Here is a 23,263-nt window from a genome sequence, read left to right on the forward strand (position 1 = left end):
TTGAAGGAGCAAACTCCATTCTGCAGTTTACCCTTCACCTCCAGTGATCACACTCAAATTAAACCCATGCAATGCGAGAAAATCATGAGGAGAGGTAGAGGTGCAAGGACAGTCAGGCTACAGATGACATTATGCATTCAAACATCATTCCCACAGACTATTATCACCACTTGCAACTACTCAAAGTCTCTTAGGGATACGTAGAATGGGTAACAGCTCCACAGCACATGTTAAACAACCGACTGACCTGATGGTTTATGGTGTGGGGCGCCAGTATTGAATTACGGTGAGCAAAGTCATAAGTCACATGACACCAGATTACAGTCCAACAGGTTTATTTGAAATCTCAAGCTTTTGGAGTGCAGTACTCTGAAAATGTCTGATTTCGGATTCACCTGTTGGACTATAACCTGGTGTCGTGAGACTTCTGACTCTGATAGTTTATATCTGCATATTTAGAAAGTTCTGCTCAAAGCCTATCTAGTCATTTGTAAAGAATGATTAAGTACTACTCGTACTGCACTTTTTATGACTTCAGAATGCTTCACAAAACACTAATGACGCTTGAATGCCTTTTCAAGCATTTTTAGCAGGAAATCATCATATTACCAATTTGTCACTCAAAGATTTATATAAATGGTCAATGTAAGCTGTAACACCAAGGAAAACAGGTTTGATGAAGAGCTGGATGTCAAACACCTGACTAAAAGACAGCACAATTAGACAGAAATAAAGGAAGTCTTTTTCCTTTTTCTTACTATATGCAGATCCGACATTATTACATGAAAGCGACTCCTATCTAAATTACAATTATTCATACTTCCAAAGCTCCAGTGCCAACAGTGCTGTTCAAATCCAACAACAATGATCCAAATAGATAGCCATTTGACAATATTGCAAAGCAGCAGTTACATGGTTTGAAGTTTTGGGTTCCAACCAAATACTCCCTCTGAAACTTCTTCCCTCATTCAGCTGTAATTATTGGTGTGTTTCTCTACCATTCCTCCCCTAATGGTTCTTAGAAAAATGTAGATCATGTAATGCAATAAGAATGTTGAACGACAAACAGATTTTTCATGCAACACATTACTGGCTTGCCAAGCACTACGTACACTACCATACTTGACAAAAAGTACAATTTATTCTCAGTCAGTAACATAAATGTAACTCGCTGAAAGTTTATGTTACAACTACTCAACTAGGGACAACAATGAAACAGAGATTAGAGCAGCAGATAAGGAAGTAACATCAACAGTGGGCACATGACTTTTGGTGCCAGTGTGATGTAGGCACACAATAGTCCTAATTTCACCAACTCATGACTCCAATGCATTGACAGCAGAATACAGTGCATTGTTTCACAGTCTTTAAACTGTTTGGTTGTTTTTAAATTGTTATTTACACTTTTCATTTAAACACAAGTGAATAAATTTGCCAAGTAAAAGGATGACTCATTTACATGTTAAAGTTATGTACTAATACCATTAAGCTATCTCAGATAAACTCATGATATATTATACTTCCAACGGTACACATGAAAAAACATTAATACAATAGCTGTTGTTTCATTTCACGACAGCTGACTGTTTTTATCCTGAATGTGCTTCACAAATACTCTCAAACAAAGGACATTTTTATTTCTCTATGTCTAAAGGTTAATGCAAACAGAATGGGTTTTTTTTCCTCCCAGTGAAATACTGCTCAATCCTTTCAATTGTTCGGTCTTTCACATGTTGCACTGTGGGGGCAGCAGAGGGGGCCAGTTAACACACCCCAACCAATGCAGCTTTTTGACTGCACTAAGTCTCAAACAAAAAAAAGCTCCTTTTCCACGTAAAGCAAGTGACTGATCACTTTTAACATCAAAGTCTTCGTACATCTAAACAACTCGCGCCTGTAATGACTACATTGAAAAAAATGTCCCAAAGTGCCTCACAGATATGCAATGAAAAAGATGCCAGCTCAAAGGGAGTAGGATATAAATGAATGGAATTGTCTGTTTTTAACACACTTATGAATGAGTATATTTTGCACCCAAATTTTCTCCTTAGAATATTGTATTTATGTAGCTAGATGATACTTTAAACTGAATTTGCTTTGAAACAGATTTTTTTTAAAAAAAGTTAATAATTCATATAAAGTGGCTCACTTTTCCCTCTCATATCTAGTTTTTAAGTATAATCTCATTATCCAACAAGGAGATATGATGCTGCACAAGGATAAGTCTTTTCCTCAGTTACTTGGCATGAAACACAAAACCAACCAACCTGCACAGAATTAAAATGCGCAGTTACTATTAAGAGAACTGAACAAATGGCACAATTAAAACTGTAATCATCAAGCTCTATTTAAATTTAATTTTTAACAAACCCACAAAATAATGCGGCAAACAAATGGACATGGAATAAAATTTAGCCTAAATTAGAGATTTTCTGCATGGTGGAAATACTTCAAAAAGTTTTAAACTGAAAATCATTCCACACAATAACTGAACGCCACCTCAACATTAGATCTCAAATTCGAACAATATGAATCTCTTCCTAGAATCATTAGAATCCCTACAGTGTAGAAGTAGCCAATTCGACCCAGTGAGTCTTCACTGACCCTCCAAAGAGCATCCCACCCAGATCCAGCACCCTGCCCTATCTCTGTATTTCTCACGGCTAATCCACATAGCCTATAAGTCCCTGGACACTATGGGCAATTTAACATAGGCAATCCACCAAACCCACACATCTTTGGTCCTGTGGGAAGAAACCGGAGCAGCCGGAGGAAACCTAAGTAGACACGGGGAGAATGTTCAAATTCTACACAGACACCCAAGGTAGAAATCACACCCGGGTCCCTGGCGCTGTGAAGCAGCAGTGCTAACCACTGAGCCACTCTGCCACTCTCCAGTGGAAAATGTTTTAGAAACAACCAAAATTCAACAAGAGGAGGAGGAATCACTGAATGACTGTTTTTCAGAATACTCAAATCTTGATCCACACCAATTGAGATATTCTTAATGGTGTCCCTTCTAGCAGAGTTGGGACAGACTGCATAATCTCAGTGACAGTTTGCTGACAATGGTGTCAAAAATCCACTGTGCAATTCATTCCCCCCTACAAGATTTAAACTCCAGTTTTACCCAGCCAAAACCCATCCATGTGAACAGAATTTAAAGCTGGCCTCATAAGAGATTTAAAATACTATAATACTTCCATTTTTCATCAATGGTTATGAATCTAATGAGAACATTTTGAAGTATTTATGTTTTTTTTTCCATTTATGCCAAGTCACTATGGCGCAAATCAATTATTACCATGAATAAAATGGGGCTACATGAACTACAAATCAGAACAAAATGCTCAGTCTGTAAGTTCAATTTCTTGAGGCGGGGGGGGGGGGCAGGTGTAATTCGGTTTTCAGAGTTGTAAAATTACATTTATAACAAAATTTTGTTACAATTTTCATGGGCTACAGCAGACAACATGCACGTGCACTCTAAACCCTAATAGCACAAAAGAATACTGGCTCACAACAAGACGACACTTGGTTGCACACCACTGAAGATATCTGTGTCACTGCAGAGACCTATTATGCACATATGCCACAGAATAAAATCACAACACTAATGAAATTTTACTTGAGCTTTAATTATCTTCCCATGCTGGGACATATTCTGGGTATTCACAACAGAATGAAGGGTGCTAATTCACACAGGGCCTAATGATGCATGCTATGTTTTACAGCTCTAACTGCCATTTGCATTTCATTAGATCTTAAATCTGCTGCATGCATCGGTCACTAAAGCAGTCAACAGGATTTTGACAAAACTCTACTGGTCATGTAAAAAGCCAGATCCCTCTTATGCACGTGTAAATAGATAGAACCGGTGCTACTGAGACCTTACTGTGTCATGGAGCAATGGGACTTCTCTTCAGGGAAATTTTACACAAAGCAAACTGTCTCAGTCCAAATCGAGAGCAAAAAAACCAAAGTACGATGCTTTCTAAAATATAAACTCCTGTTTGTTGACAACACAGCTTTAGCAGCACATTCTGGTAAAGTTCTCCAATTTTAAGTACCTTATTAACTACTGCAGGGAAATTGGGTTCATGATCAGTCCAACGTAAATATAATTGCCACACAGAATCTTCAGTGTCTGTGCACTATGTAGGCTGTCGCATAATGTAAAAGCCTGGACAGCATACCAGAAGCAAGAACACAGATCAAGTTTATTTTGTACGTGTTACATCAGTGAGATCCTTGGGATCTGTTGCCGGGAGAGTGTCCAACACAGAACTGCTACAGTTTTCTAACTCAAAGAATTACTTCAATGCTGGATTGGCATCAACTACAGTGGTTGGCATGGCATCATTGGTGAGGACAATGGCTGCTCACGGGTGGAGGGTTATGGTGGTGAAACAGACCTGTTCGGGTGACCAAACATTAAAGAGAAGGATTCATGCAAGTCAGAACTCAGGCATTATTAGCAGCAAGCCTGGCAGTCCTGTGGGCAGGTGTGGAAGGAAGCGCCACTCGAATTTCTCATCTACGTCACTTGCTCATGACGGCAGCATCTAATATTGTGCGGCTAGCAACATGATCATAACCAGCTCCATTTCTCCACACCTACTGTTGACCTTTCAAAGATTACCAGATACATAGCATTACTGGGCGACTGAAGCAGCCTCCAGCTCAGAGTTCCTAATCATGCATTGGATGGTTCAATCCAGGATTGTGAATGTGGTTTTCTGTAGTCCAGATCCTAACAGCATTGTTCAGGAACAAAGGAGGAGGTAACTAATGCCTAACCTAGCTACTCCAATTATCATTACCCTTGTAATGAGTTCAGGAAGTGAACTAGCTCCATGTAACGCATGAAACCACAATGGCTAAATGGAGATCAGTGAAATTAAATTTGAAAATGCATTTTGGAAAAATGACGTCCAGAATACTGTACTTTTGCCTGCAATACTGTGCCAGATTTCAGATATTTACAGATTTTGGGTCAGGCCATGTGCAGTTCAGGTGAAGCCAGGTAGAATGGATTAAGAGTAATTGCGAGAGTACGTACAGAAGCATACCTGGACCAATACAAGAAATCCAGACATGACCTCCGCAAAGCCATCATGGATGCCAAGAAGCAGTAATGTACCAAGTTTAAGGCCTAAACATACCAAACAGACTCTTGCCACTAGTGGCGAGGCCTAAACAACAGTATGGTATGGAAAATGAAGCAGAGCAAGATAGCAGATAAAGTCACATCCGTCCCCGACGCACTCAACGCTTTCTATGGTTGATTTGAGCAGAATGCCAGCAGCACTGTGACACCTGCCCTGCCGCCTCAGGCACACCTGTTCCCTCTGTCATTGCTACAGATATCAGACTTCTTGGGAGTCAACACAAGGAAAGCGACAGGCCTGAACAGTGTCCTGAATGGACTAAGTGAGGGAGGTATTCACTGACACCCTCAACCTCTCCCTCCTACAAGTTGAAGTCCCTTGTTTCTTGTTAGAACTTTACTCCACTAAACTTGATATATTGAACATTATTTTTTAAAAATCTCATTTTTGGACTTGGCCAGTTTTTGAATGGCTGGTTTCGAGGTACCATATCTGTATATGCACTTAATGTATGGCTTTTCATTACATTTTGTTTCAAAAAAAAGAAATGCTGCATCACAGTTGAACTTGATAACGTGAAACAGGTAGGGAGGCAGAGCTGGAAGGCACAGTAAGGTTATGAACAACATTTACATTTTATAGTGTAGCAAATGTTATGACAGAAGTCCCCTCCTTCACTACAAATGATTAGTACTGCCACAAACGAAATTTGACAGGTCCAAAGGTAATGTTGAAAAGCCACAGGGCCACAAAGGATTGCTTTGCTTCTAAACAACAGATTTATGCCAACAAAGATGAAAGGTAGGGTTCCAACGACAGCAATTTCAGATACAAGTTTAAAATACTCAAATATTGCATCAGAAGCGCAATTTCTGCAATATCAATGTTAACACCATAAGAACACTTCAGGCTAATCTAAGACATTAGAAGCATCAGGCTGCTGCAACCCTTATCTTGCTGATTATGTTAATTATGGCAGAATTACAAAATACAAGCGTATCAAGTAATATTCTGTTTGCTACAAACCTTGTTACTGTTAAAAAGATTTGCAGGAAAATGTACCTTGTGGCCAGAGGGAACTGGATTAAATGTCTTGGGCATAATTTGCCTATATGCTGTCCATCTGATACAGAGCAAGTAAATTCTGAAGTGACATATTTCACAGTTCTACCCCATTTGAATTTATAAATTGCTTTTCAGCGAACTTTACTAATCTAATGTTTTCAAAATACGAAGATGGCAATATTCAAGGAAGCACAAAAACAAAGAGGAGAGGAGCAGGAGAGTAAGTATTTCAAGCATTTCAAGTGAGATCAAGTCTGATCATCCGCCTCAGTCCCCTGTTCCCACTTTCCCCCCCATACCCTTTGATCTTCTTAGCCCTAGAAACTACATCTATCTCCTTCTTGAAAACGTTCAATGTTTAATATCACTCATCCCCACTACACCATTTGAAATGATCACATTTACAGTGCAGAGATAAAATGGTGTGAAGCTGGATGAACACATCAGGCCACATAGCAGAGGAGCACGAAAGCTGACGTTGAGTCGAGACCCTTCTTCAGAAAAACAAAACGTCAGCTTTTCTGCTTTTCTGATGCTGCTTGGCTTGCTGTGTTCATCCAGCTTCACACCGTTTTATCTCAGACTCTCCAGCATCAGCAGTTCCTACTACCTCTAACATTTACAGTGCAGTTCTGAATTGTGGGCAAATTTATTGCATAAGCATACAACCAAGATATTTTAAGACTTTTGAAGTGAGTAACTCAAAGTTCAGAATGGCCTATGTTCGGAGTTTGACGGTATTTTGATTTCACGAAATGTAACGGCAAATCTCACCATCGGTATTTGGTGTGTTCAACGTAGGGAATCACAGAGCATTATACCTCCCAACAAGCACAACCACCTGTACTATGCCTTCGATTCCAGAGGGACAATGATGTCCCTATCCTACTACCCAATCTGAGCAAATACTTCCATTTGTCTGCGCCCTCATGGCTTCAATGTTGGGCATTTGCAGTAAATTTGGTTAAGTTTTAATTGCTTTCTGACCAATCTTCACTCGAGAATCTGCCAACCAAATTAAATTTCTGATCAGGTTCTTAAAGATGGCACAGGAAGGGCAGTGGTGGTAGCGTTAGATGATCCTAGTATCGAGAAGGTTATCTTGCCAACTGTCCCACCAAAGCCCTTTCAAAATCTAAAAAGAATCTAAATCAGATTATCACAGTCAAGTGGAAAATATACCTAGAAGCAAAGTACATTCAAGTATGGTCAGCGGTAATCTGTTGTCAGATGCTGGATCAATGTTAATATAATTTTGAATAAATGATTTAGTACCGCGCAGTTACTTGAGCTATAAAACATTAAGCAGGTTTATTTGAAGGAGCTGTAAGCTGGCTTTCAGTGGCAGGAAAGAAATATCCAAATTATTACAGCCATTCCAAACATGAACATTTTGAAACAAATGAAGTCAAAATAAAGTACTGTAGTTACTGGGCTGTAACATGCATTTGCAAAGAACTTCAAAAACCAGCAAACATTTTCAGAGACGTCGCGCAAATCAGCCACATCCTTCCAATTTGATTTCTTAAAATATTCGTACAACTCATCCCAAAAGCATTTACCCTGTTACCAAGGAAACCATTTAGATCCACGCTGCTGTTCAGCACTATTCCCATTTATCAAGTACAAATCAGTCATAAAGTGTATGTCTACTTGCTTGAACAAAAAAAAGCTTAGTGTTCCTAGAAGGCAGAGATGAGGATAAATTAGTTCTCTCAGGGGGTTATTTACGTGTGGCATCCTGTTTCTTAGAAGGTACTGGAAGGTGGGTCTTCAGATTTCTTAAAGGCTAAATGTAATTGATTTGTAACAGACAAAGGGTAAGGGGGCAGAATGGAAAGTGGAGGTTAAACCATAACAAATCACCACGACCTGACTGAATAGAACAGCAAGCTCGAAGGGCCAAATAGCCTTTTCCAGCTCCTTTGTTCACATCATAGAGACAGCAGATTAATACATGCATATCCTGATGCAGAAATATTCTCTGCTTCTTCACAGTCACTGGTCACATTCTTAGAATGCCCTGAACAGCATTTTTGATCTACATTTACTAAAATGGACTGTAGAGTGGTTGAGGACTCTGGGTTTGTACTTGATCGTGCTTACACGGGTGAGGGGGAATCTCACTGAAACTTAAAGAACACCGAGAAACTGGGACAGAGTTGACGTGGAGGCATTTCCACTAGTCAGGGAGACCAGGACTCGAAGGCACACCCTCAGAGTGAAAGGTGAACTCTTTAGAACTGAGGTAAGGATGAATTTCTTCAGCCAGAGGCTGGTGAATCTGTGGAACTCGTTGCCACAGAGGGCTGCGGAGGTGAAGTCATTGAGTGTGTTTAACACCGAGAGAAATAGGTTCTTGATTGGTAAGGGGATCAAAAGGTTAAAGGTGAAAAGGCAGGAGAATAAGGGTGAGAAAATATCAGCCAGAATGGAACGGTGGAGCAGAAGTGATGGACTGAATGGTTTAACTCTGCTTCTAAATCTTGTGGTCTACAGCAATTCAAGAAAAGCAACTTATCACCATCTTCTCAAAGGCAGTTGTGGGTGGGCAACAAAAGCTAGCCTAACCTTCGTAGCCCACATTCATTGAATAAATAAAGAAAATCACCATGCAGTTTAGATTCAGTGGTAACATTTATCGTAAATAAAATTGCCCATCCATATTTTAATATATTAACGAAAATCCAATTCCCCTTTAAATACATGTAACGGGTGTATAATCCATTGAACAGTGAGAATTTGAAAGCCCTACAAGACTGCCGCCAGAATCTATATTACTGGTTAAAAAGATTACAAAAGCAATAGATGTATGCCAATAGAATCAGAAAGTGCTCCAGAATCTCAGCGGGCATAGCAGCATCTGTTAGCTGCTTCCAGATTTACTTGAGATGCCAGGTCTGTTGAATTTCTCCAGCACTTTCTGATCTCCAGCATTCACAGTACTTTGCTTACGGATGTATGCCAATAACCAGTGACAACCAACGTAACACAGAGATGCCATCTGTACTTGTTCTTTTCACCAAGAATATTTTTGCTCCATGTTTTAGTATGCAGGAGAGGCCGTTTGGCTGAGCAAGTTGAAGGAACTGCTGCATTCATTGAATTTCAAAGAAAGTGAGATATACGGCCTTGCAAAGAACAAAATAAACAAATAAGCTTTCAACAAGAACAAATAATAATTAACTGGAGAATTGCCCACTTCACTTATGATGTCATATCTATTATTTTAGATTTATACCACACACGTAACAGGTTCAGCCAGTTAGCTCCCCAGGGAGCTGTCAATTACATTAAAAAAAGTGTGTTTGTGTGATACATAAACCACTCACGGTCCCAAGATCAGGATCATTCACCGTGGCAAGCAGTTTCTTTCTCAGTTCAATGCCAGTCAGGATTTATTCCTGTGTATTAAAATTTCAAAAGGACATTCATTCAAAGATTAAAGCTGGAAGGGAAAATAAACATAACTCAGTGTAGATTACCCTCACTGGTTAGGAGGGAGGTGAGACAAAAGACAGAATAATAATTCTGTTGGCCACAGGAACCAGGCAGATTGACCTCTTAGAGTGCACGACGATATGAACTCATCCAATCGTGCCAGCTGTCTTCAGTGCAGTGAAAGCACCGTGGCAAATTAAAACTGCATCTACCTCCAACGTCTTCAAGTACTATCTGTCTCATTCTGAAAATGTCACTGGGTTTCTATAAATATATGACATGGCAGGTAATGAGATGCTGCTGTCTTCACTCTCACGGGTTACAACAGTAGAACTAATGCTGTTTCTCCATTATCACTCAGTGGCATGTTTCTTGGGGGTTGTGTGATGAGCTCATCAGTGTGGCTATGAACTGCAGCACAATTTCTTGCCCCACACACGCAAACCTAACGAGGAATCTCACTAGTGCTGAAAAAATAAAACATGATCCATCACCAAGCCAAGTGTGTTCATTTCACAATCATCTGGATCCTTTCTTCCATGTCAGCTAATGAAGCATTAAGAAAACGTGCAGAAGAAAGAACATGGGAAATCAGAAATGGCGTATGGGACTGGAATATTCAAGACACTGTTACAGACCAGACCAGATTCCCCCCTTCACCCCCCACCCTGCCCACACCAAAGTATATTATGGAGATAGCCTGGACCCTAACTTTTATATTTTTTAAAAAGAAGTGCGAGTTGCTGTATTCAGGACATTATTCAATTAACCCACCACTAAACTTTGATCAAAACAGACTTTATTCTTACAACAGGTAAAATGCAACAAAAAGAAGAATTGGGATAACTTTGCTGTCTTGCAATACTTAACAAGATAATGTGTTGTTTAACCACTAATCATCGACCGCTTTCAGAGAAGCAGCATCCCATAAACACATCCTTTCGCAGAAAATGCAATTCATTATTATTCTCATGTGCTGTCTCTCTCCAGGCCAGAAGAAAGAAGCAACCTGCTCTTTGAATTTTTAAGAGGAAGTCTCACTGTCCAAGACTTCACCCTAGCAGCAGAGAACTCGAGCTTTTAGCTCTAGCAGCCAGCAGAAATCTTCTCAGCTAACTGAAAGCAAACTAAAAACCTTCCTGTGCCTGTGTGAGCCTTGATCCTATCCACTCATGCTTCTTTTGTCTTATTTAAAAGAAAAAAAACACCCAGGGAGAACTTAAAAGCTGTTAACCAATATTCTGGCATCACGGTGACAACTGCCCTCTGCAAAAGACAGAGAATTGCACACATCTCTTAAAGGCACAGCACCATCACAAAACCTTTCATCATGAATAAATGTCAGATGATCACTTCAGAAGCATATTACAGTTAACAAGGAGTATAGAAATAGTCAAAATCTGAAATTGATTGAGACTGGGTGATCTTTAATTGATATTAATTTTCATCTGTTTTGTTAAATATCAAATACAATTAATGCACTGAGTGGCAGTCAGAAATCTAGAGGTCGCTAATTTTCTCCAGCCTCACAATTTGCTGAAAAATGGATTGGGATGCCTCCTGGATATAAATTCCTGTAACTGTGACTTTCTTGCCCTTATCCTTTTTTAACTTTTGCCAAATTCTCTTTGCACTTGTGTCACATTACAGGCATGGTGTCCTTAATATCTATTCCCACCTTGATGAATCGACAGGAATCAGTTTGGTGATGGGGCATGAAACATGGAAGAGTAAACTCAGATAGCTGTAGATTCAGTAGAAGTAGTTTGAGTTGGGTGAGAAAGGAAGAGAGCAAAGTACAGGAGAAATGACTGAATAGATGGTTTCAATTTAGTTACAAAAAAACAACTATCAATGAACCTACCACTGAAGAGGGTGCAGATAATTTTCAGCAGAGACCCACCTTCCAGTACCTTCTATAGGATGACCCTGGAGAGATAAACAGCTTTGGCAGAGGAAAGTGTGTTCCAATAATGTTTGGTATGGGCCAGCCAGACTTAGTCGCAAATGGCTGAAGAAAGTAGCCACCAGTACTCATGTCTGAGCTCAAGTTTGACTTAAAAGAGCAAAGTTGGGATCATACAGAGGATCAACAAGGACAAGGTATTTCCACCAGGTAAGTGCACTAGGAGGAGCAATGAAGGAGAACCTAAGCAATTTGACAGTTATGGAAGCAGCATGGCCAACTAAAGGCTACAAATTAGATGTTTTCCAGTAAAATATGGAAGTGGGATTGGAAGGAAGTTGAGAACATAGTTGGCGAGTGGTAAAGAATGCTCACCTCCGTGATCAACACCACAGAGTGAGAGGGAGAAAAAAAAGACTGACAGCAGGAGAAAGAGTAAGTGAGTGAGAGTGAGACAATGAGCATGCGTGAGAGATGCAAGAGCGTGACAGAGTATGAGAGAGACAGCTGCCATGATGGTCCATCATTGGGCATGTTTACTCTTTGGGGGCTAGCCAAAAATTCCCAAAAATGAATTCTTACCTTTATCATGTATCATTTCCACTCAAGCCATGGGCACATCCTCATCTTCGGTCAACCTTCTTTATTGTGATATCATCGACAGCTAACAGAGGTGTCCCTCCAACTTCATCCAGCTTCCTGTCCATTCCAAATATTCCAAACCCTTCAATATTCAAGTAAAAAATCCTCATCATCCGCAGCAATGTCTCTGTAATGGCTGCCTCATAGTACTTGTATCCATTTGCATTCTGTCTATACATTTTGTTTTGAAAGCCACGTGCATTCAGATACTCTTTTCTTTGTAACCTCCAAACTGATGTCTTCAATTACTCTGAGATTTGTACTCTCTATTCCTCTTTGTCACGGCCATACCTATCATTTCCAACTTTAATACTTTTCCTTTTTGCCTGATCTTTACATTTTGATTTACCACAGCTTCTCAAATTCAATCCCTTGCTCCCACTAAAATCCTTTCTATTCCTTCAGTTATACAGTTTGCAGGAATATCAGCCTCAGCACAACTCAGGCTGTCCCAATGCTACAGATCCCACTTCTACTTAAATAAAACAAAGAATGGCAAATATTGCAAATGTGAAACAAAAATAAATTGGAGGAACTCAGCAAGTCTGGTAGCATCTGTGGAGAGAAAGCAGAGTTAATGTTTGGAGTCCGGTGACCTTTCTCAGGCCATTCTCGCCTGAAACATTAAATCTGCTTTCTCTTCACAGAAGCTGCCAGAACTGCTGTGATCCACCAGCAAATTTTGTTTCTGCCCCACGTCCACTTGTTTTGTAACAACCGCCCTTCAGAACCCAGTTTTCCGAAGCAGACTTTTGAGCCACACAGTCGATTCTCTATTCAGATTTGTTCTGTGCCAATTTGCACATGCCTTTAGGTTATCATCCAGAAATAATGGCCTGTAAGGTTTCTGCTTCTTACTTTGATGACAAGCTCCACAAACAGACACTTCTTTGTCATGCCTGTGTTGGCACTATCCACATGGACTGTGCTCATGACCTCTTCCCTCCCATGCAAGTCCCTCTCCATCCCTCAGCAGATGTCCTGAAACCTGGCAGTGGACAGGCAACAAAGCCATCTCTACTCAATACTTGTTGCAGAGAACTTGCCCACATTTCCCACGATTACTGCTCTGTCAAGCTGACTTGAATTACCTGTTTAAGCCCCCTCTTCCACAAATAGTGTCAGTTTTCCATGGTCAGCTAGCTCATTTCCTTAAGGGAGGAAAAAAAAACCTGACACTTGTTAGACAATTGCAAAGGCTGCAGTCCTTCTGCTCCTGCTCTTGGTGTTCCCTTACCGGTTTTATTTGCAGTCACACTCTCCTGTCCCTGACCACTGACCAAATCCAAAGGTTCTAACCTAAAGGCTGGGACTGTCTTCTGATACATAGATTGCATTTACTAGGAACGTAAAGTCACTCAGCACAGAAACTGAAGAAATAAAGGAGATGGATAGTGCACTGAGGAGCACTGAGTGAGTTGAATCAGATTGAAATGTTTCAAAGTGAAGATAACTGGGTGGAGTAAACTTAAGCATCTCAAAAGACAAGAAGCCGCCAGAGGAAGATGGGGAGAGATAGAAGTAAAGAACACAGAACAATACAGTACAGCACAGTACAGGTCCTTATGCCCACAATGTTGTGCTGACCTATTATCCTACTAAGATCAATCCACCCTGCATACCCGACATTTTACTATCCTCCCTGTGCCTATCCAAGAGTCACTTACAAGTCTCTAAAGTATCTGACTCCACTACCATTGCCGGCAGCACATTCCACACGCTCACCACCACAGATAGTCAATTTTAAAAATGCAGCGATGTTGTCCTTGAGAAAATTAACCAGATGAAGTAAAGTTTACAATTTTCAAATCAAGGAGAAGAAAAAGCTATGAAAAAAGACACAATCAACTTGAGATTGGAGATATGCTGTGTGGGTGATACAGGTGAAGCTTTGAACAGTCTCATTTAATTCAGGTTAAAAATGGAATCAAGGGTGACCTGTGACCTCCTACTAGCTCTACTAGATGACAAAACCCTAAGTGATCTGGTCACTGTAGGGACAGGTCCAGCCCTGTAGAAAGCACGGCGCCTGTTTAAACTACTGAAAACAGAGGAACACACCACTGAACTCAGAAACAGACTTAAAATGCAGTGTTTCAAATGCTTGGACAGAGAAAGAACATGTCTTATAAGGTGAGACAAAAGTACAGCAACAGCTGTGAACAACATACGGAACATGATGTTAACCACCAGTCAACATGCTGGTGGGATTTTCTGGTCAAAAGAGAGAAGATCTGTGGAAAGTTAAAGACAGTGAAAGTTAAGGGCATGGCTGGGGAAAGACACCACCAGCATGAAGCTGTGCTGCTTACCGGAAGCCTGTTCAGGATTCTCAGAAGTGTAAGGAAAAATATTTTCCAATGGACAGTGGACCTTAAAACTTGCTGATAGGGAGGAAAAGAACCCCCATGTGAAGTTAGGAATAACTTGAAGCTGTAAAAGCTGCTCAGAGTTCAGTGTAACCTACAAATGTGGTGTTGGGTTTTTGGTCAAGTTAAGAAGTTAAAAGGGGAAAATATATTTGTTGGGCTTTGCAGTACTAGTTGCCTATTAAGTAGTGTTCCATTAAATCATTTGTTGCAGTACATCTTAAAAGGTGAAATCTTAGCATGTGATCTTTTGAATCAGGCATTGGGAATTCAAATCTGTATCAGAAGTCATTGGTCTATATGGAGGTTGAAAACAGCCTTATATCTATTTTTGGAAAAAAAGAACATCTACAGTTGCAATGTGGATTTGTGGGGATGTTTTGTCATTTTTAAAAAGAGCTTCTCATTTGCTTTCCCCGGAGCAACCACCTATTGCTATTGCTATGTAAAGAACAAACAACCACTACAGAAATCAAAACAAAACCATCTCTTCAAATTTTCTTTTCAAGCCTCATAAGTAGATTTTAAATTAATAATTTTGTGCAAGCTTTAACAACAAATATATTTCAACTTTCTTAGACCAAGTACAACCGGATTTTTAAAAAAAAACTTACATGCTATGAATTACAAATCAAAATTTTAAAATGACAAAGGAAATGGAACAGACAACGCAGTGTTGGGGGGGGGGGGGGGTGACCTGTCTTGTCTCACACTAATCAAACATTCAAATTATCCCTCCTTGTCGAGGCTTGAAGCCAAAAAGATCAGAAACTTGGAAAATAACCTGGGAGATGGATGGACTCCACTGAACTGGACTTCAGAACATTATCACCATCTTCAAGAAAGTATGGGATACAATTTACGAAGAAAATAAATCTTTCCCAAAAGAAATAGAAAGAATGATAGTAGATGTTTTACCTAAATAAATAAAGTTAATTGAACTGAATGACTTAAGTTAGCACTACTCATGCTGTGCAGATCCAACTTTGATGATTTACGAATTTGCCTGATCTAATTCTGCAATTCAAAGTGGAAGAATGAAACATGTCTGTCAGTAGACACTGAAATAACAGCACTGCATTCCTGGTTGTCTCTCACCTTCTCATCCAAGACAGCCAATACTTTTTCACTGCAGGGAGGAAATTAAAATTCAGGCTGTTTACTGTCACATTTGCCTGAACACAGACAGCTCATGCCACCCATCACATAATACTTCAATAATTTCACAGGAGGTAGAAGCAACAAAAACGTGGATCCCTTTTCTCAAATGTTCTCTATGCTGGAGCCAAGCAAGTGGGGCACAAGACAAAAAGACAATGCTTAGTGGAAAGTTATTTAGATCTCACACAATATAGTTTCAAAACATCCCAATAGGCAAGAGACCAAAAAGAAAATAAAATATGTATTTATGAATATTATTGTTGCGCTGCTGAGTAAAAGGAATTAAGTTTGTCGGGGTACCGCTTCAGTGATAGTGTTGAACCTTGAACGCATTAATAAATTCAAAGTTCAAGTTGTTTTTGAAACTAATGAACTTCAATAAATTTGTATTAAATGTTTCAATCCTTTATTTCAAAAGTAGTACTAACAACAAATTGGGAAAATATTTGGGAGTTTTTGATTCTTTATAAAACTATTAGGAAACATGCTCTCTTAGCTATCCAAGCTTCATATACATGTCCTGCTTGCAATCTATTTTTCATAACACTTGGTTTTCCAGGAAATAAGCCCATAGGCATGGAGTATGTTTTTGATGTTTTGTCCTAACAGTGGTGACCCTTGCATACAGCTTTTTCTTAATACCATCAGGCCTCTGTTAAACATCTGCTTTCCTTTAGCAAACTGAACTTGTTCTGGATAAGCATTCAAATAATCAGTTTGTTCATTGACTTGCAGCCCACAAATGCTAACCAAGTCTTCCAACTGTAGAAACTGCAAGAATGCTTGCTCATGGGTCTTGCAGAATCAAGGTCATAGAGTCAAAGACATACGCTGCACAGAAAGAGACCCTTAAATGCAACTCATCCGTGCCGAGCAGATATCCTAAATTAATCTAGTTCCATTTGCCAGTATTTGGCCCATATCCCTCTAGAGCCTTCCCATTCACGTACCCATCTGGATGCTTTTTAAAATGTTGTAATCTTACTCACCATCACCACTTCCTCTGGCAGCTCATTCCATACACACACACCACCCTCTGCGTGAAAATGTTGCCCCTTCGGTCCCTTTTAAATCTTTCCCCTCTCAACTTAAACCTATGCCTTTTAGTTTTGGATTCCACCACCCCAGGGTAAAAGACCTGGGCTATTCACCCTATCCATGCCCCTCATGATTTTCCATATTAGTTCACCCTTGGACGTTCCAAGGAAAAACATCCCCAGCCTATTCAGCCTATCACTATGGCTCAAACCCTGGCAACATCCTTGTAAACCTTTTCTGAACCCTTTCAAGTTTCACAACATCCTTCCTATAGCAGGGCGTCCAGAATTGAATGTGTATTCCAAAAGTGGCCTAACCAACCAAAGTCCTGTATAGTCGCAACATGACCTCTCAACTCCTATACTCAATGCACTGACCAATAAAGGTAAGCATACCAAATGCCTTCTTCACTATCCTGTCTACTTGGGACTCCACTTTCAAGCAAATACTAACCTGCACTCCAAGGTCTCTTTGTTCTGCAACACTCCCCAGGGCCTTACCGATAAGTGTACAAGTCCTGTCCTCGACTTGTCTTTTCAAAATGCAGCACCTCACATTTATGAGTATTATCTATTCAAATTTCTGTTTTTAAAAAGAGGGTTGATTATTGTAGTCTATAATCAACATAATGGGATAGACTCAAAATTGATTAGATTTGAACCTGTTTGCAAAAGAAGAAAGAACAGCAGTCAGCTGCACCAAATGACAAATATTTTAATAACCCTGTCCTTATCTTTTTTCATGACACCCCTTTCTTTGCAACAGTCTGGGCTCTCGCTTCTACCAAGAAGAATGGAGAAATTGCCTCTTCCCAGGAATCCTGCAGCTAACAGCTTTGCAATTGGAAACAGCAGAAGTAGCAAAGACACCCCCACCCCCCATGGCTTTCTCTTGACATTTCCTTTGATGGTCTCTGCAATTTTTGTTATGACAGAAAACAGGATCACGTTAATTAGGACATTAGACCGGAATTTTGTTCGCCCGAGATTTCAGGCCATTTATTCCCAGCAGTTTAGCAAACTGAAAATCAGACAATTGTACACTATAAAAATCACATTCAGGTAACACCTCCCATTGCACAGACATCACCTTCTGTGATGGGATGTAGAGGAAATAATCTCGGCAGACAACTATAAACGCTGATCCAAAACCTCCTGCTGCTTTCAACTTGAACATATGTCAGCAAATAACTTAATAGTGCTCACCGCATGAGCTGACTGAATCAACCAAGATAACAAAGGCTGGGGAGAACTGCAAAGCTGCATTCAGTTTAGGTTAAAGCATCTAGAAGGCAATGCAATCTCCACAGGGGCGTAAAGTAAGCATGGTTTTGCAATGAAAGTCAAGCATCTTTCCATGTTGTGGATTAGGTCACTGACACTTTACAAAATGACTCAAGTGTCCATGTTTCTGGGAACCTTACACATTGTAGCAGTTCTATTTGAAGTATATACATGTATTGTACAGCCCTGGCTGCGGCATTGTTGTAGTCATGCATGACAAATGGAGATACCATAAATTATACTCTGCAGTCCCACCTTCAATTCTAACTGTACATACAGATATAAAAATACGTACAGCAATGCTGCACAAACTTAAGTCCACTGAAAAGGTTTACATTCTTGTTTAGAACACATGTGGCCATCATAAATAGATCATATTTTACTTGCACTTGGCATCAGTGGGTGGCATTGTAGCTTCCCGGTTTTGCATCTTCAAGTTGCTCAGCCGGAACTTGAAATGCCCTGATGCTTCAACAACCTCAACCTCTACTCCCCAAACTGCTATGTAACTAGTATGCAAAAAACAGCTGAATTATACTGAGTGGTGTGGTGGCTCCAGGGTGAGCACTGCTCCCTCACAGTGCCAGGGGCCCAGGTTTGATTCCAGCCTTCGGTCACAGTCTGTGTGGGCTTTGCATATTCTCCCCACATCTGCATGGGGTCCCTCCAGGGGCTCCAGCTTTCTCCCACAGTTCCAAGGTGACTGGCCATGCTAAATGTGGAGTTAGAGAGCAAGGGTGGAGGGTTGGGACTGGGTGGATACTCTTCAGAGGGTAAGTGCAGACTCAATGGGCTGAATGGCCTCATTTTGCACTGAAGGGTCACTACATCTGCAAACACATTAGCAACTTCTGAAATAGGAGCAGGCTACTCAACCCTTCAAGTTTCCTTTGCTATCCAAGGAGCTCTCAAATTCAACTCCATTTGCCTTCCTACAGCTTGATACCACAAAGAACATAAGAGCAAGAGTAGACCACATGGTCTATCAAACCTGCTCTGCCATTCAATACAATCATGGCTTCATGCCTTGTTCTCTCTCGAAATCTCCTGATTCGCTAAGGCACAAACAATCCATCGAACTCAGCCTTAACATGTTTGACAATGGATCACTCAACAACTCTCTGGGGTGGAGAATTCCAAAGGTTCATAACCATTTTGGTGAAGTAGTCCTACATGATCTATCTCATGGTCAGACTCTGCCATCCCCTGTTTTGGATTTGGATTCACCAGCCAGCGGAAAGAAGAGTGTCTCAATATCTATCCTGTGAAACCCCTTCAAAATCTATTGTCATTAAGTAGAGGTTGATCTCTCCCGCTCTGAGAACTAATCTGAGAAGTCAGAACCTAATTTTTCTTTGCTAACACTAACTGCTTCAACTACATTGCATGCTGGAAATCAAGGGCAATTTGTAGTTTGTGCTGTAAAGACAGACACAAATATTTGTTCAATGCCTACCTACAGGTCATCTCCCGCCTCTGCTGGTATTAACCCAGAGAAAGGTGAGGGATTGCCACACAGGAATCTGCCATACTGGCATCTTTGCTTGTAGGTTCCAAGGTGGGGTTGTTTGTTCAAAACTACTCAATGCCTAATGGAGAAAACCAGAATCAGTATTTGGGAACAGGGAAGGAGGAGTTGACACACTGAACTCCCAACACCACACCCTTTCTGCCAATCCCTTGCCCTACCCCTGCATGACAGTCTCTTTCTTGGCACCGTCAGTTCACGGGAAGGCTGTAAAAACATTAGAGCAGGAATAAAAATCACTATAATAGCTCCAGGAATGTTAGTTGGGAATATTTTTTCTTACGCAATGAAAGGAGTGAGATTTATATCATTTTTACGAGCTTGTATTTTAAAATGGCAAACTACAGGAGCTGCTTCCTTTTGTGAAGGGTTTAAAAATAAACTCAGTCAGACAGAACAGTGACCTAATCCATTAGGTGCCAAAGTGCAGAGTACCCCTGGCGTGTAATTGAAAAACTGTTAATACTATCATGTTTTACAACCGGTGAACCTTGAGGTCTTGAACTTTTATTCAGATCTGAATAAATTGAGGATTGATTTGAGTTTAGAAAATTTAGAGATAGTAAATTTTTAAGGCAGTTAGGTGAGTGGTTTGGAGGAAACCTGACTGGAACCTACAGTAAGTACAGTTTTACTTCCAGCAAATGTTCTTTTCGCACCACCCACCCCCCCCCCCCCCCCCCGCCCCCCACCGGACAATTAAGAGAAAAGCTACCTCAGTTAAAAAAAGGTTTAAGGTGTGCAATTTTCAGATGAAGAATGTCTGGTTAAAAACCTACAAACTGGAAAGTCTAAACTTGCAGTTTTGAGGGGATTCATGTAAGAAGAATCTACAGTTCAGGGAAGAATCAGTCAAGTCGCATTTAAAGATTTTTTTTGTTGTTGAGATGTAATTTCTCTGGATGTGAGGTGGAGAATAGTTTGAAATCACATTTTGCAGGGTGTTAAGATTTTTCTAAGTATGTTCCTTCTGTAGATAGCTTGCTGTTTTTGTCTTTGGTACAACAACAACACATACATTGGTGGTGATAATGTCACTAGAACAGTAATCCAGAAACACAGAGATAATGGGAACTGCAGGTGCTGGAGAATCCAAGATAACAAAGTGTGAAGCTGGATGAACACCGCAGGCCAAGCAGCATCTCAGGAGCACAAAAGCTGACGTTTCGAGCCTAGACCCTTCATCAGAAAAGCATGATTCTGATGAAGAGTCTAGGCCCGAAACGGCAGCTTTTGTGCTCCTGAGATGCTGCTTGGCCTGCTGTGTTCATCCAGCTCCACACTTTGTTATCAAGAAAGAAACACGCTTGGTTTTGAGGGGGGTGGGTGGTCGGGGGGGGTTGTCCGTGTCTGTGTGTGTGGGGGAGGGAGGGCAGAGAGCACGAGAGCATGAGAGAATTCCTCTTGTGATGTAAGTCATGGTTATCAAACTTGTGTTTTTTCAGGGAGATCCTAACTAGAAAAGGGAGAACAAAACATAAACGAAACATTGAAAAGAAACCAACCCTCCTGGCTTCTGAGAGTGAAAAAACTGAACCCCATAAATAACCAGCACTTTACATTTCTTTTACAAACAAATAAAAACTACTGATCTCAACCAAGATTATAATATTTTAATTCAAACAAAGTTCATTGCAGAAATACTAGCTTTATTAGTATTTTTCTATTTGTAGCCAATGAAACGTTTGGAACTGATTTCTATTTGGTGATCATCATCTTATCTTTCCACAGATAAACCATCTTTTCCTCCATACACAAACAACTAACAACACAGAGGAACATCAATGATCCTTTACATTCAACCAAACGTCAACACTCCCTTGGCAACAAGAAGTCAACATTAGCATCAGATACCTGGTTATTTTTGTTAAATGGATGAGTAGCGAGTTTGTAAAAATAAAAACCTCTCCTGTTTCATTTTGGTTTAATTCCAGTTATCTTCAGGCTTTTGAAACAAGTTGATGACAATTCATTTCAAGTGCCATTAAATGGATGGAGAAATTCACAGGGCAAATGAACAATCGCATATCAGGTTTAAAGCATGAACTCATAAGTCAATGTAATCCACCAACAATGAAGTCATAGGGCTGTGACATTCTGATTCTTACTCAGAATTGGTGATAAAAAAACTGTTCCTCAGCATCTCATGGGGAGTTCTAATTGTGATCAGAGTGCTTTTAACAGTTCCACAGTAATGGGTAGGATTCACTTCTCAGTCGCCCCATTTTGCAGGACTGTCAGGAGGATTTTGATTGCCAACAATGAAAATGTGCGAATTGGGCAGACAGGTATTGAGAAGTTCTAGCCCTGCTCCTCAATGACAACTAGAAAACATAGAAATATATACTAGGCAAAAAAAAACCTGAAGGTGCATCAAAATGCAGTTGTATTTATCTCCAAACTTGGAACAGTGTTTTCTCTGGAGGTTGTCACAGAACTTGAATTGAAAATCCAAAGTTAATTATAGTTTTATTGGTTCATTATTTACTATACATCTTCTAATTATCTACTAAACTGATGAATTTATTTACTTATAAGCCGCAATATAATTACGATCATTGAAATGAAAATATAGCAAAGTGGATGAAAAACATAATTTAATTGATGCCACAAGTTACTCTGAACCTAAAACGATGTTCTACTATTGCAAAGTTGGGAGATAAATTAAGTAACGATTGTATCAAATTTGTGCATTTTCTGGTGACTTGAATTTAGCCCATTTTTCTAATCAGCCTGTTCAGAGACATTACTTCACACTTTTGGGGCAGGTGAGACTTGAACCCATGCCTCTCAGGGAGTAGGAACACTACCACTGCACCACAAGAAAAGTTGCCACAGCACAAGACTATACGACCTGTTGAGGATGATGACCCTGTCTACACCTCATTTCCCCAGTGTAGAGGAGGCCACATGGTGAGCAGTGAATGCAGAAGACTGGATTGTGGGAAGTGCAGATAAAGTGCTGCTTCACCTGGGTGACTGTTTCACAGAACACCTACATTCTGTCTGCAAGAAAGACTCAGAGCTTCCAGTTGCCTGCCATTTTAACACACCACCCTGTTCCCTGTCTCAGCTTGCTGCAGTGTTCCAGCAAAGCTCAGTGCAAGCTGGAAAAACAACACCTCATTTTCCTCTTGGGCACACTGCAGCCCTCAATATCAAGTTCAATAATTTTAAGACCTGAACTGTCCCATGTCCTTGCCCCCAACCCCACACACCAGGCCTTGTTATCATATAGTCTGTCTTTACAGACTACCTATTGTTAGCCACTAACCCAGTCTCCATTAATAGCTATTCACTCTCCTAGCCAGGTCATTATGCACAGCTTTGTCTGTCCAACTGCTCTCTCTCTCTCTTTGGGCCTTATCCCCACTTATTGTTTAGTCCTTAGGGTCTCCCCCTACCCTATCTTCTGTACATAAACCATTATTTTCCCAGCTACCAACAGTTCTGAGGAAGGGTCACAGGACATGAAACATTAACTCTGATTTCTCTTCACAGATGCTGCCGGACCAGCCTAAGTTCTTCCAGCAAACTTCTGTTTTTGTTTCTGATTTACAGCAACTGCAGTTCTTTCAGTTTTCATTAATAGGTAAGTTTTGGAGAGATATGGGCCAACACAGGCAAATGGGGTTCATTTAGTTTGGGAACATGATCGACATAGACCAGTTGGACTGAAGGGACTGTTTCCAAGCTGTATGACACTATAGACAACTAAA

General features: G+C 40.4%; 1 protein-coding gene across 7 annotated transcripts in view; it reads right to left on the reverse strand.

The window, feature by feature from the left end:
* LOC125454329 (serine/threonine-protein phosphatase 2A 55 kDa regulatory subunit B gamma isoform) overlaps positions 1 to 23,263 on the reverse strand; it is a 313,765-nt gene that overhangs the window by 152,256 nt on the left and 138,246 nt on the right. The window contains exon 1 of one of the 7 annotated variants that reach the window (XM_048535007.2): positions 12,106 to 12,151. The exons of 5 other annotated variants lie outside the window; for them this stretch is intronic. In XM_048535007.2, coding sequence (XP_048390964.1) covers positions 12,106 to 12,114 — 9 coding nt within the window. In that variant the 5' untranslated portion in view covers positions 12,115 to 12,151. Of the gene's footprint in view, positions 1 to 12,105; positions 12,152 to 23,263 lie in introns of those variants that run through there. One more of the 7 variants, XM_048535014.2, reaches the window with a different exon arrangement.

Source organism: Stegostoma tigrinum, chromosome 1, assembly GCF_030684315.1.
Source record: "Stegostoma tigrinum isolate sSteTig4 chromosome 1, sSteTig4.hap1, whole genome shotgun sequence".
NCBI lineage: Eukaryota > Metazoa > Chordata > Chondrichthyes > Orectolobiformes > Stegostomatidae > Stegostoma > Stegostoma tigrinum.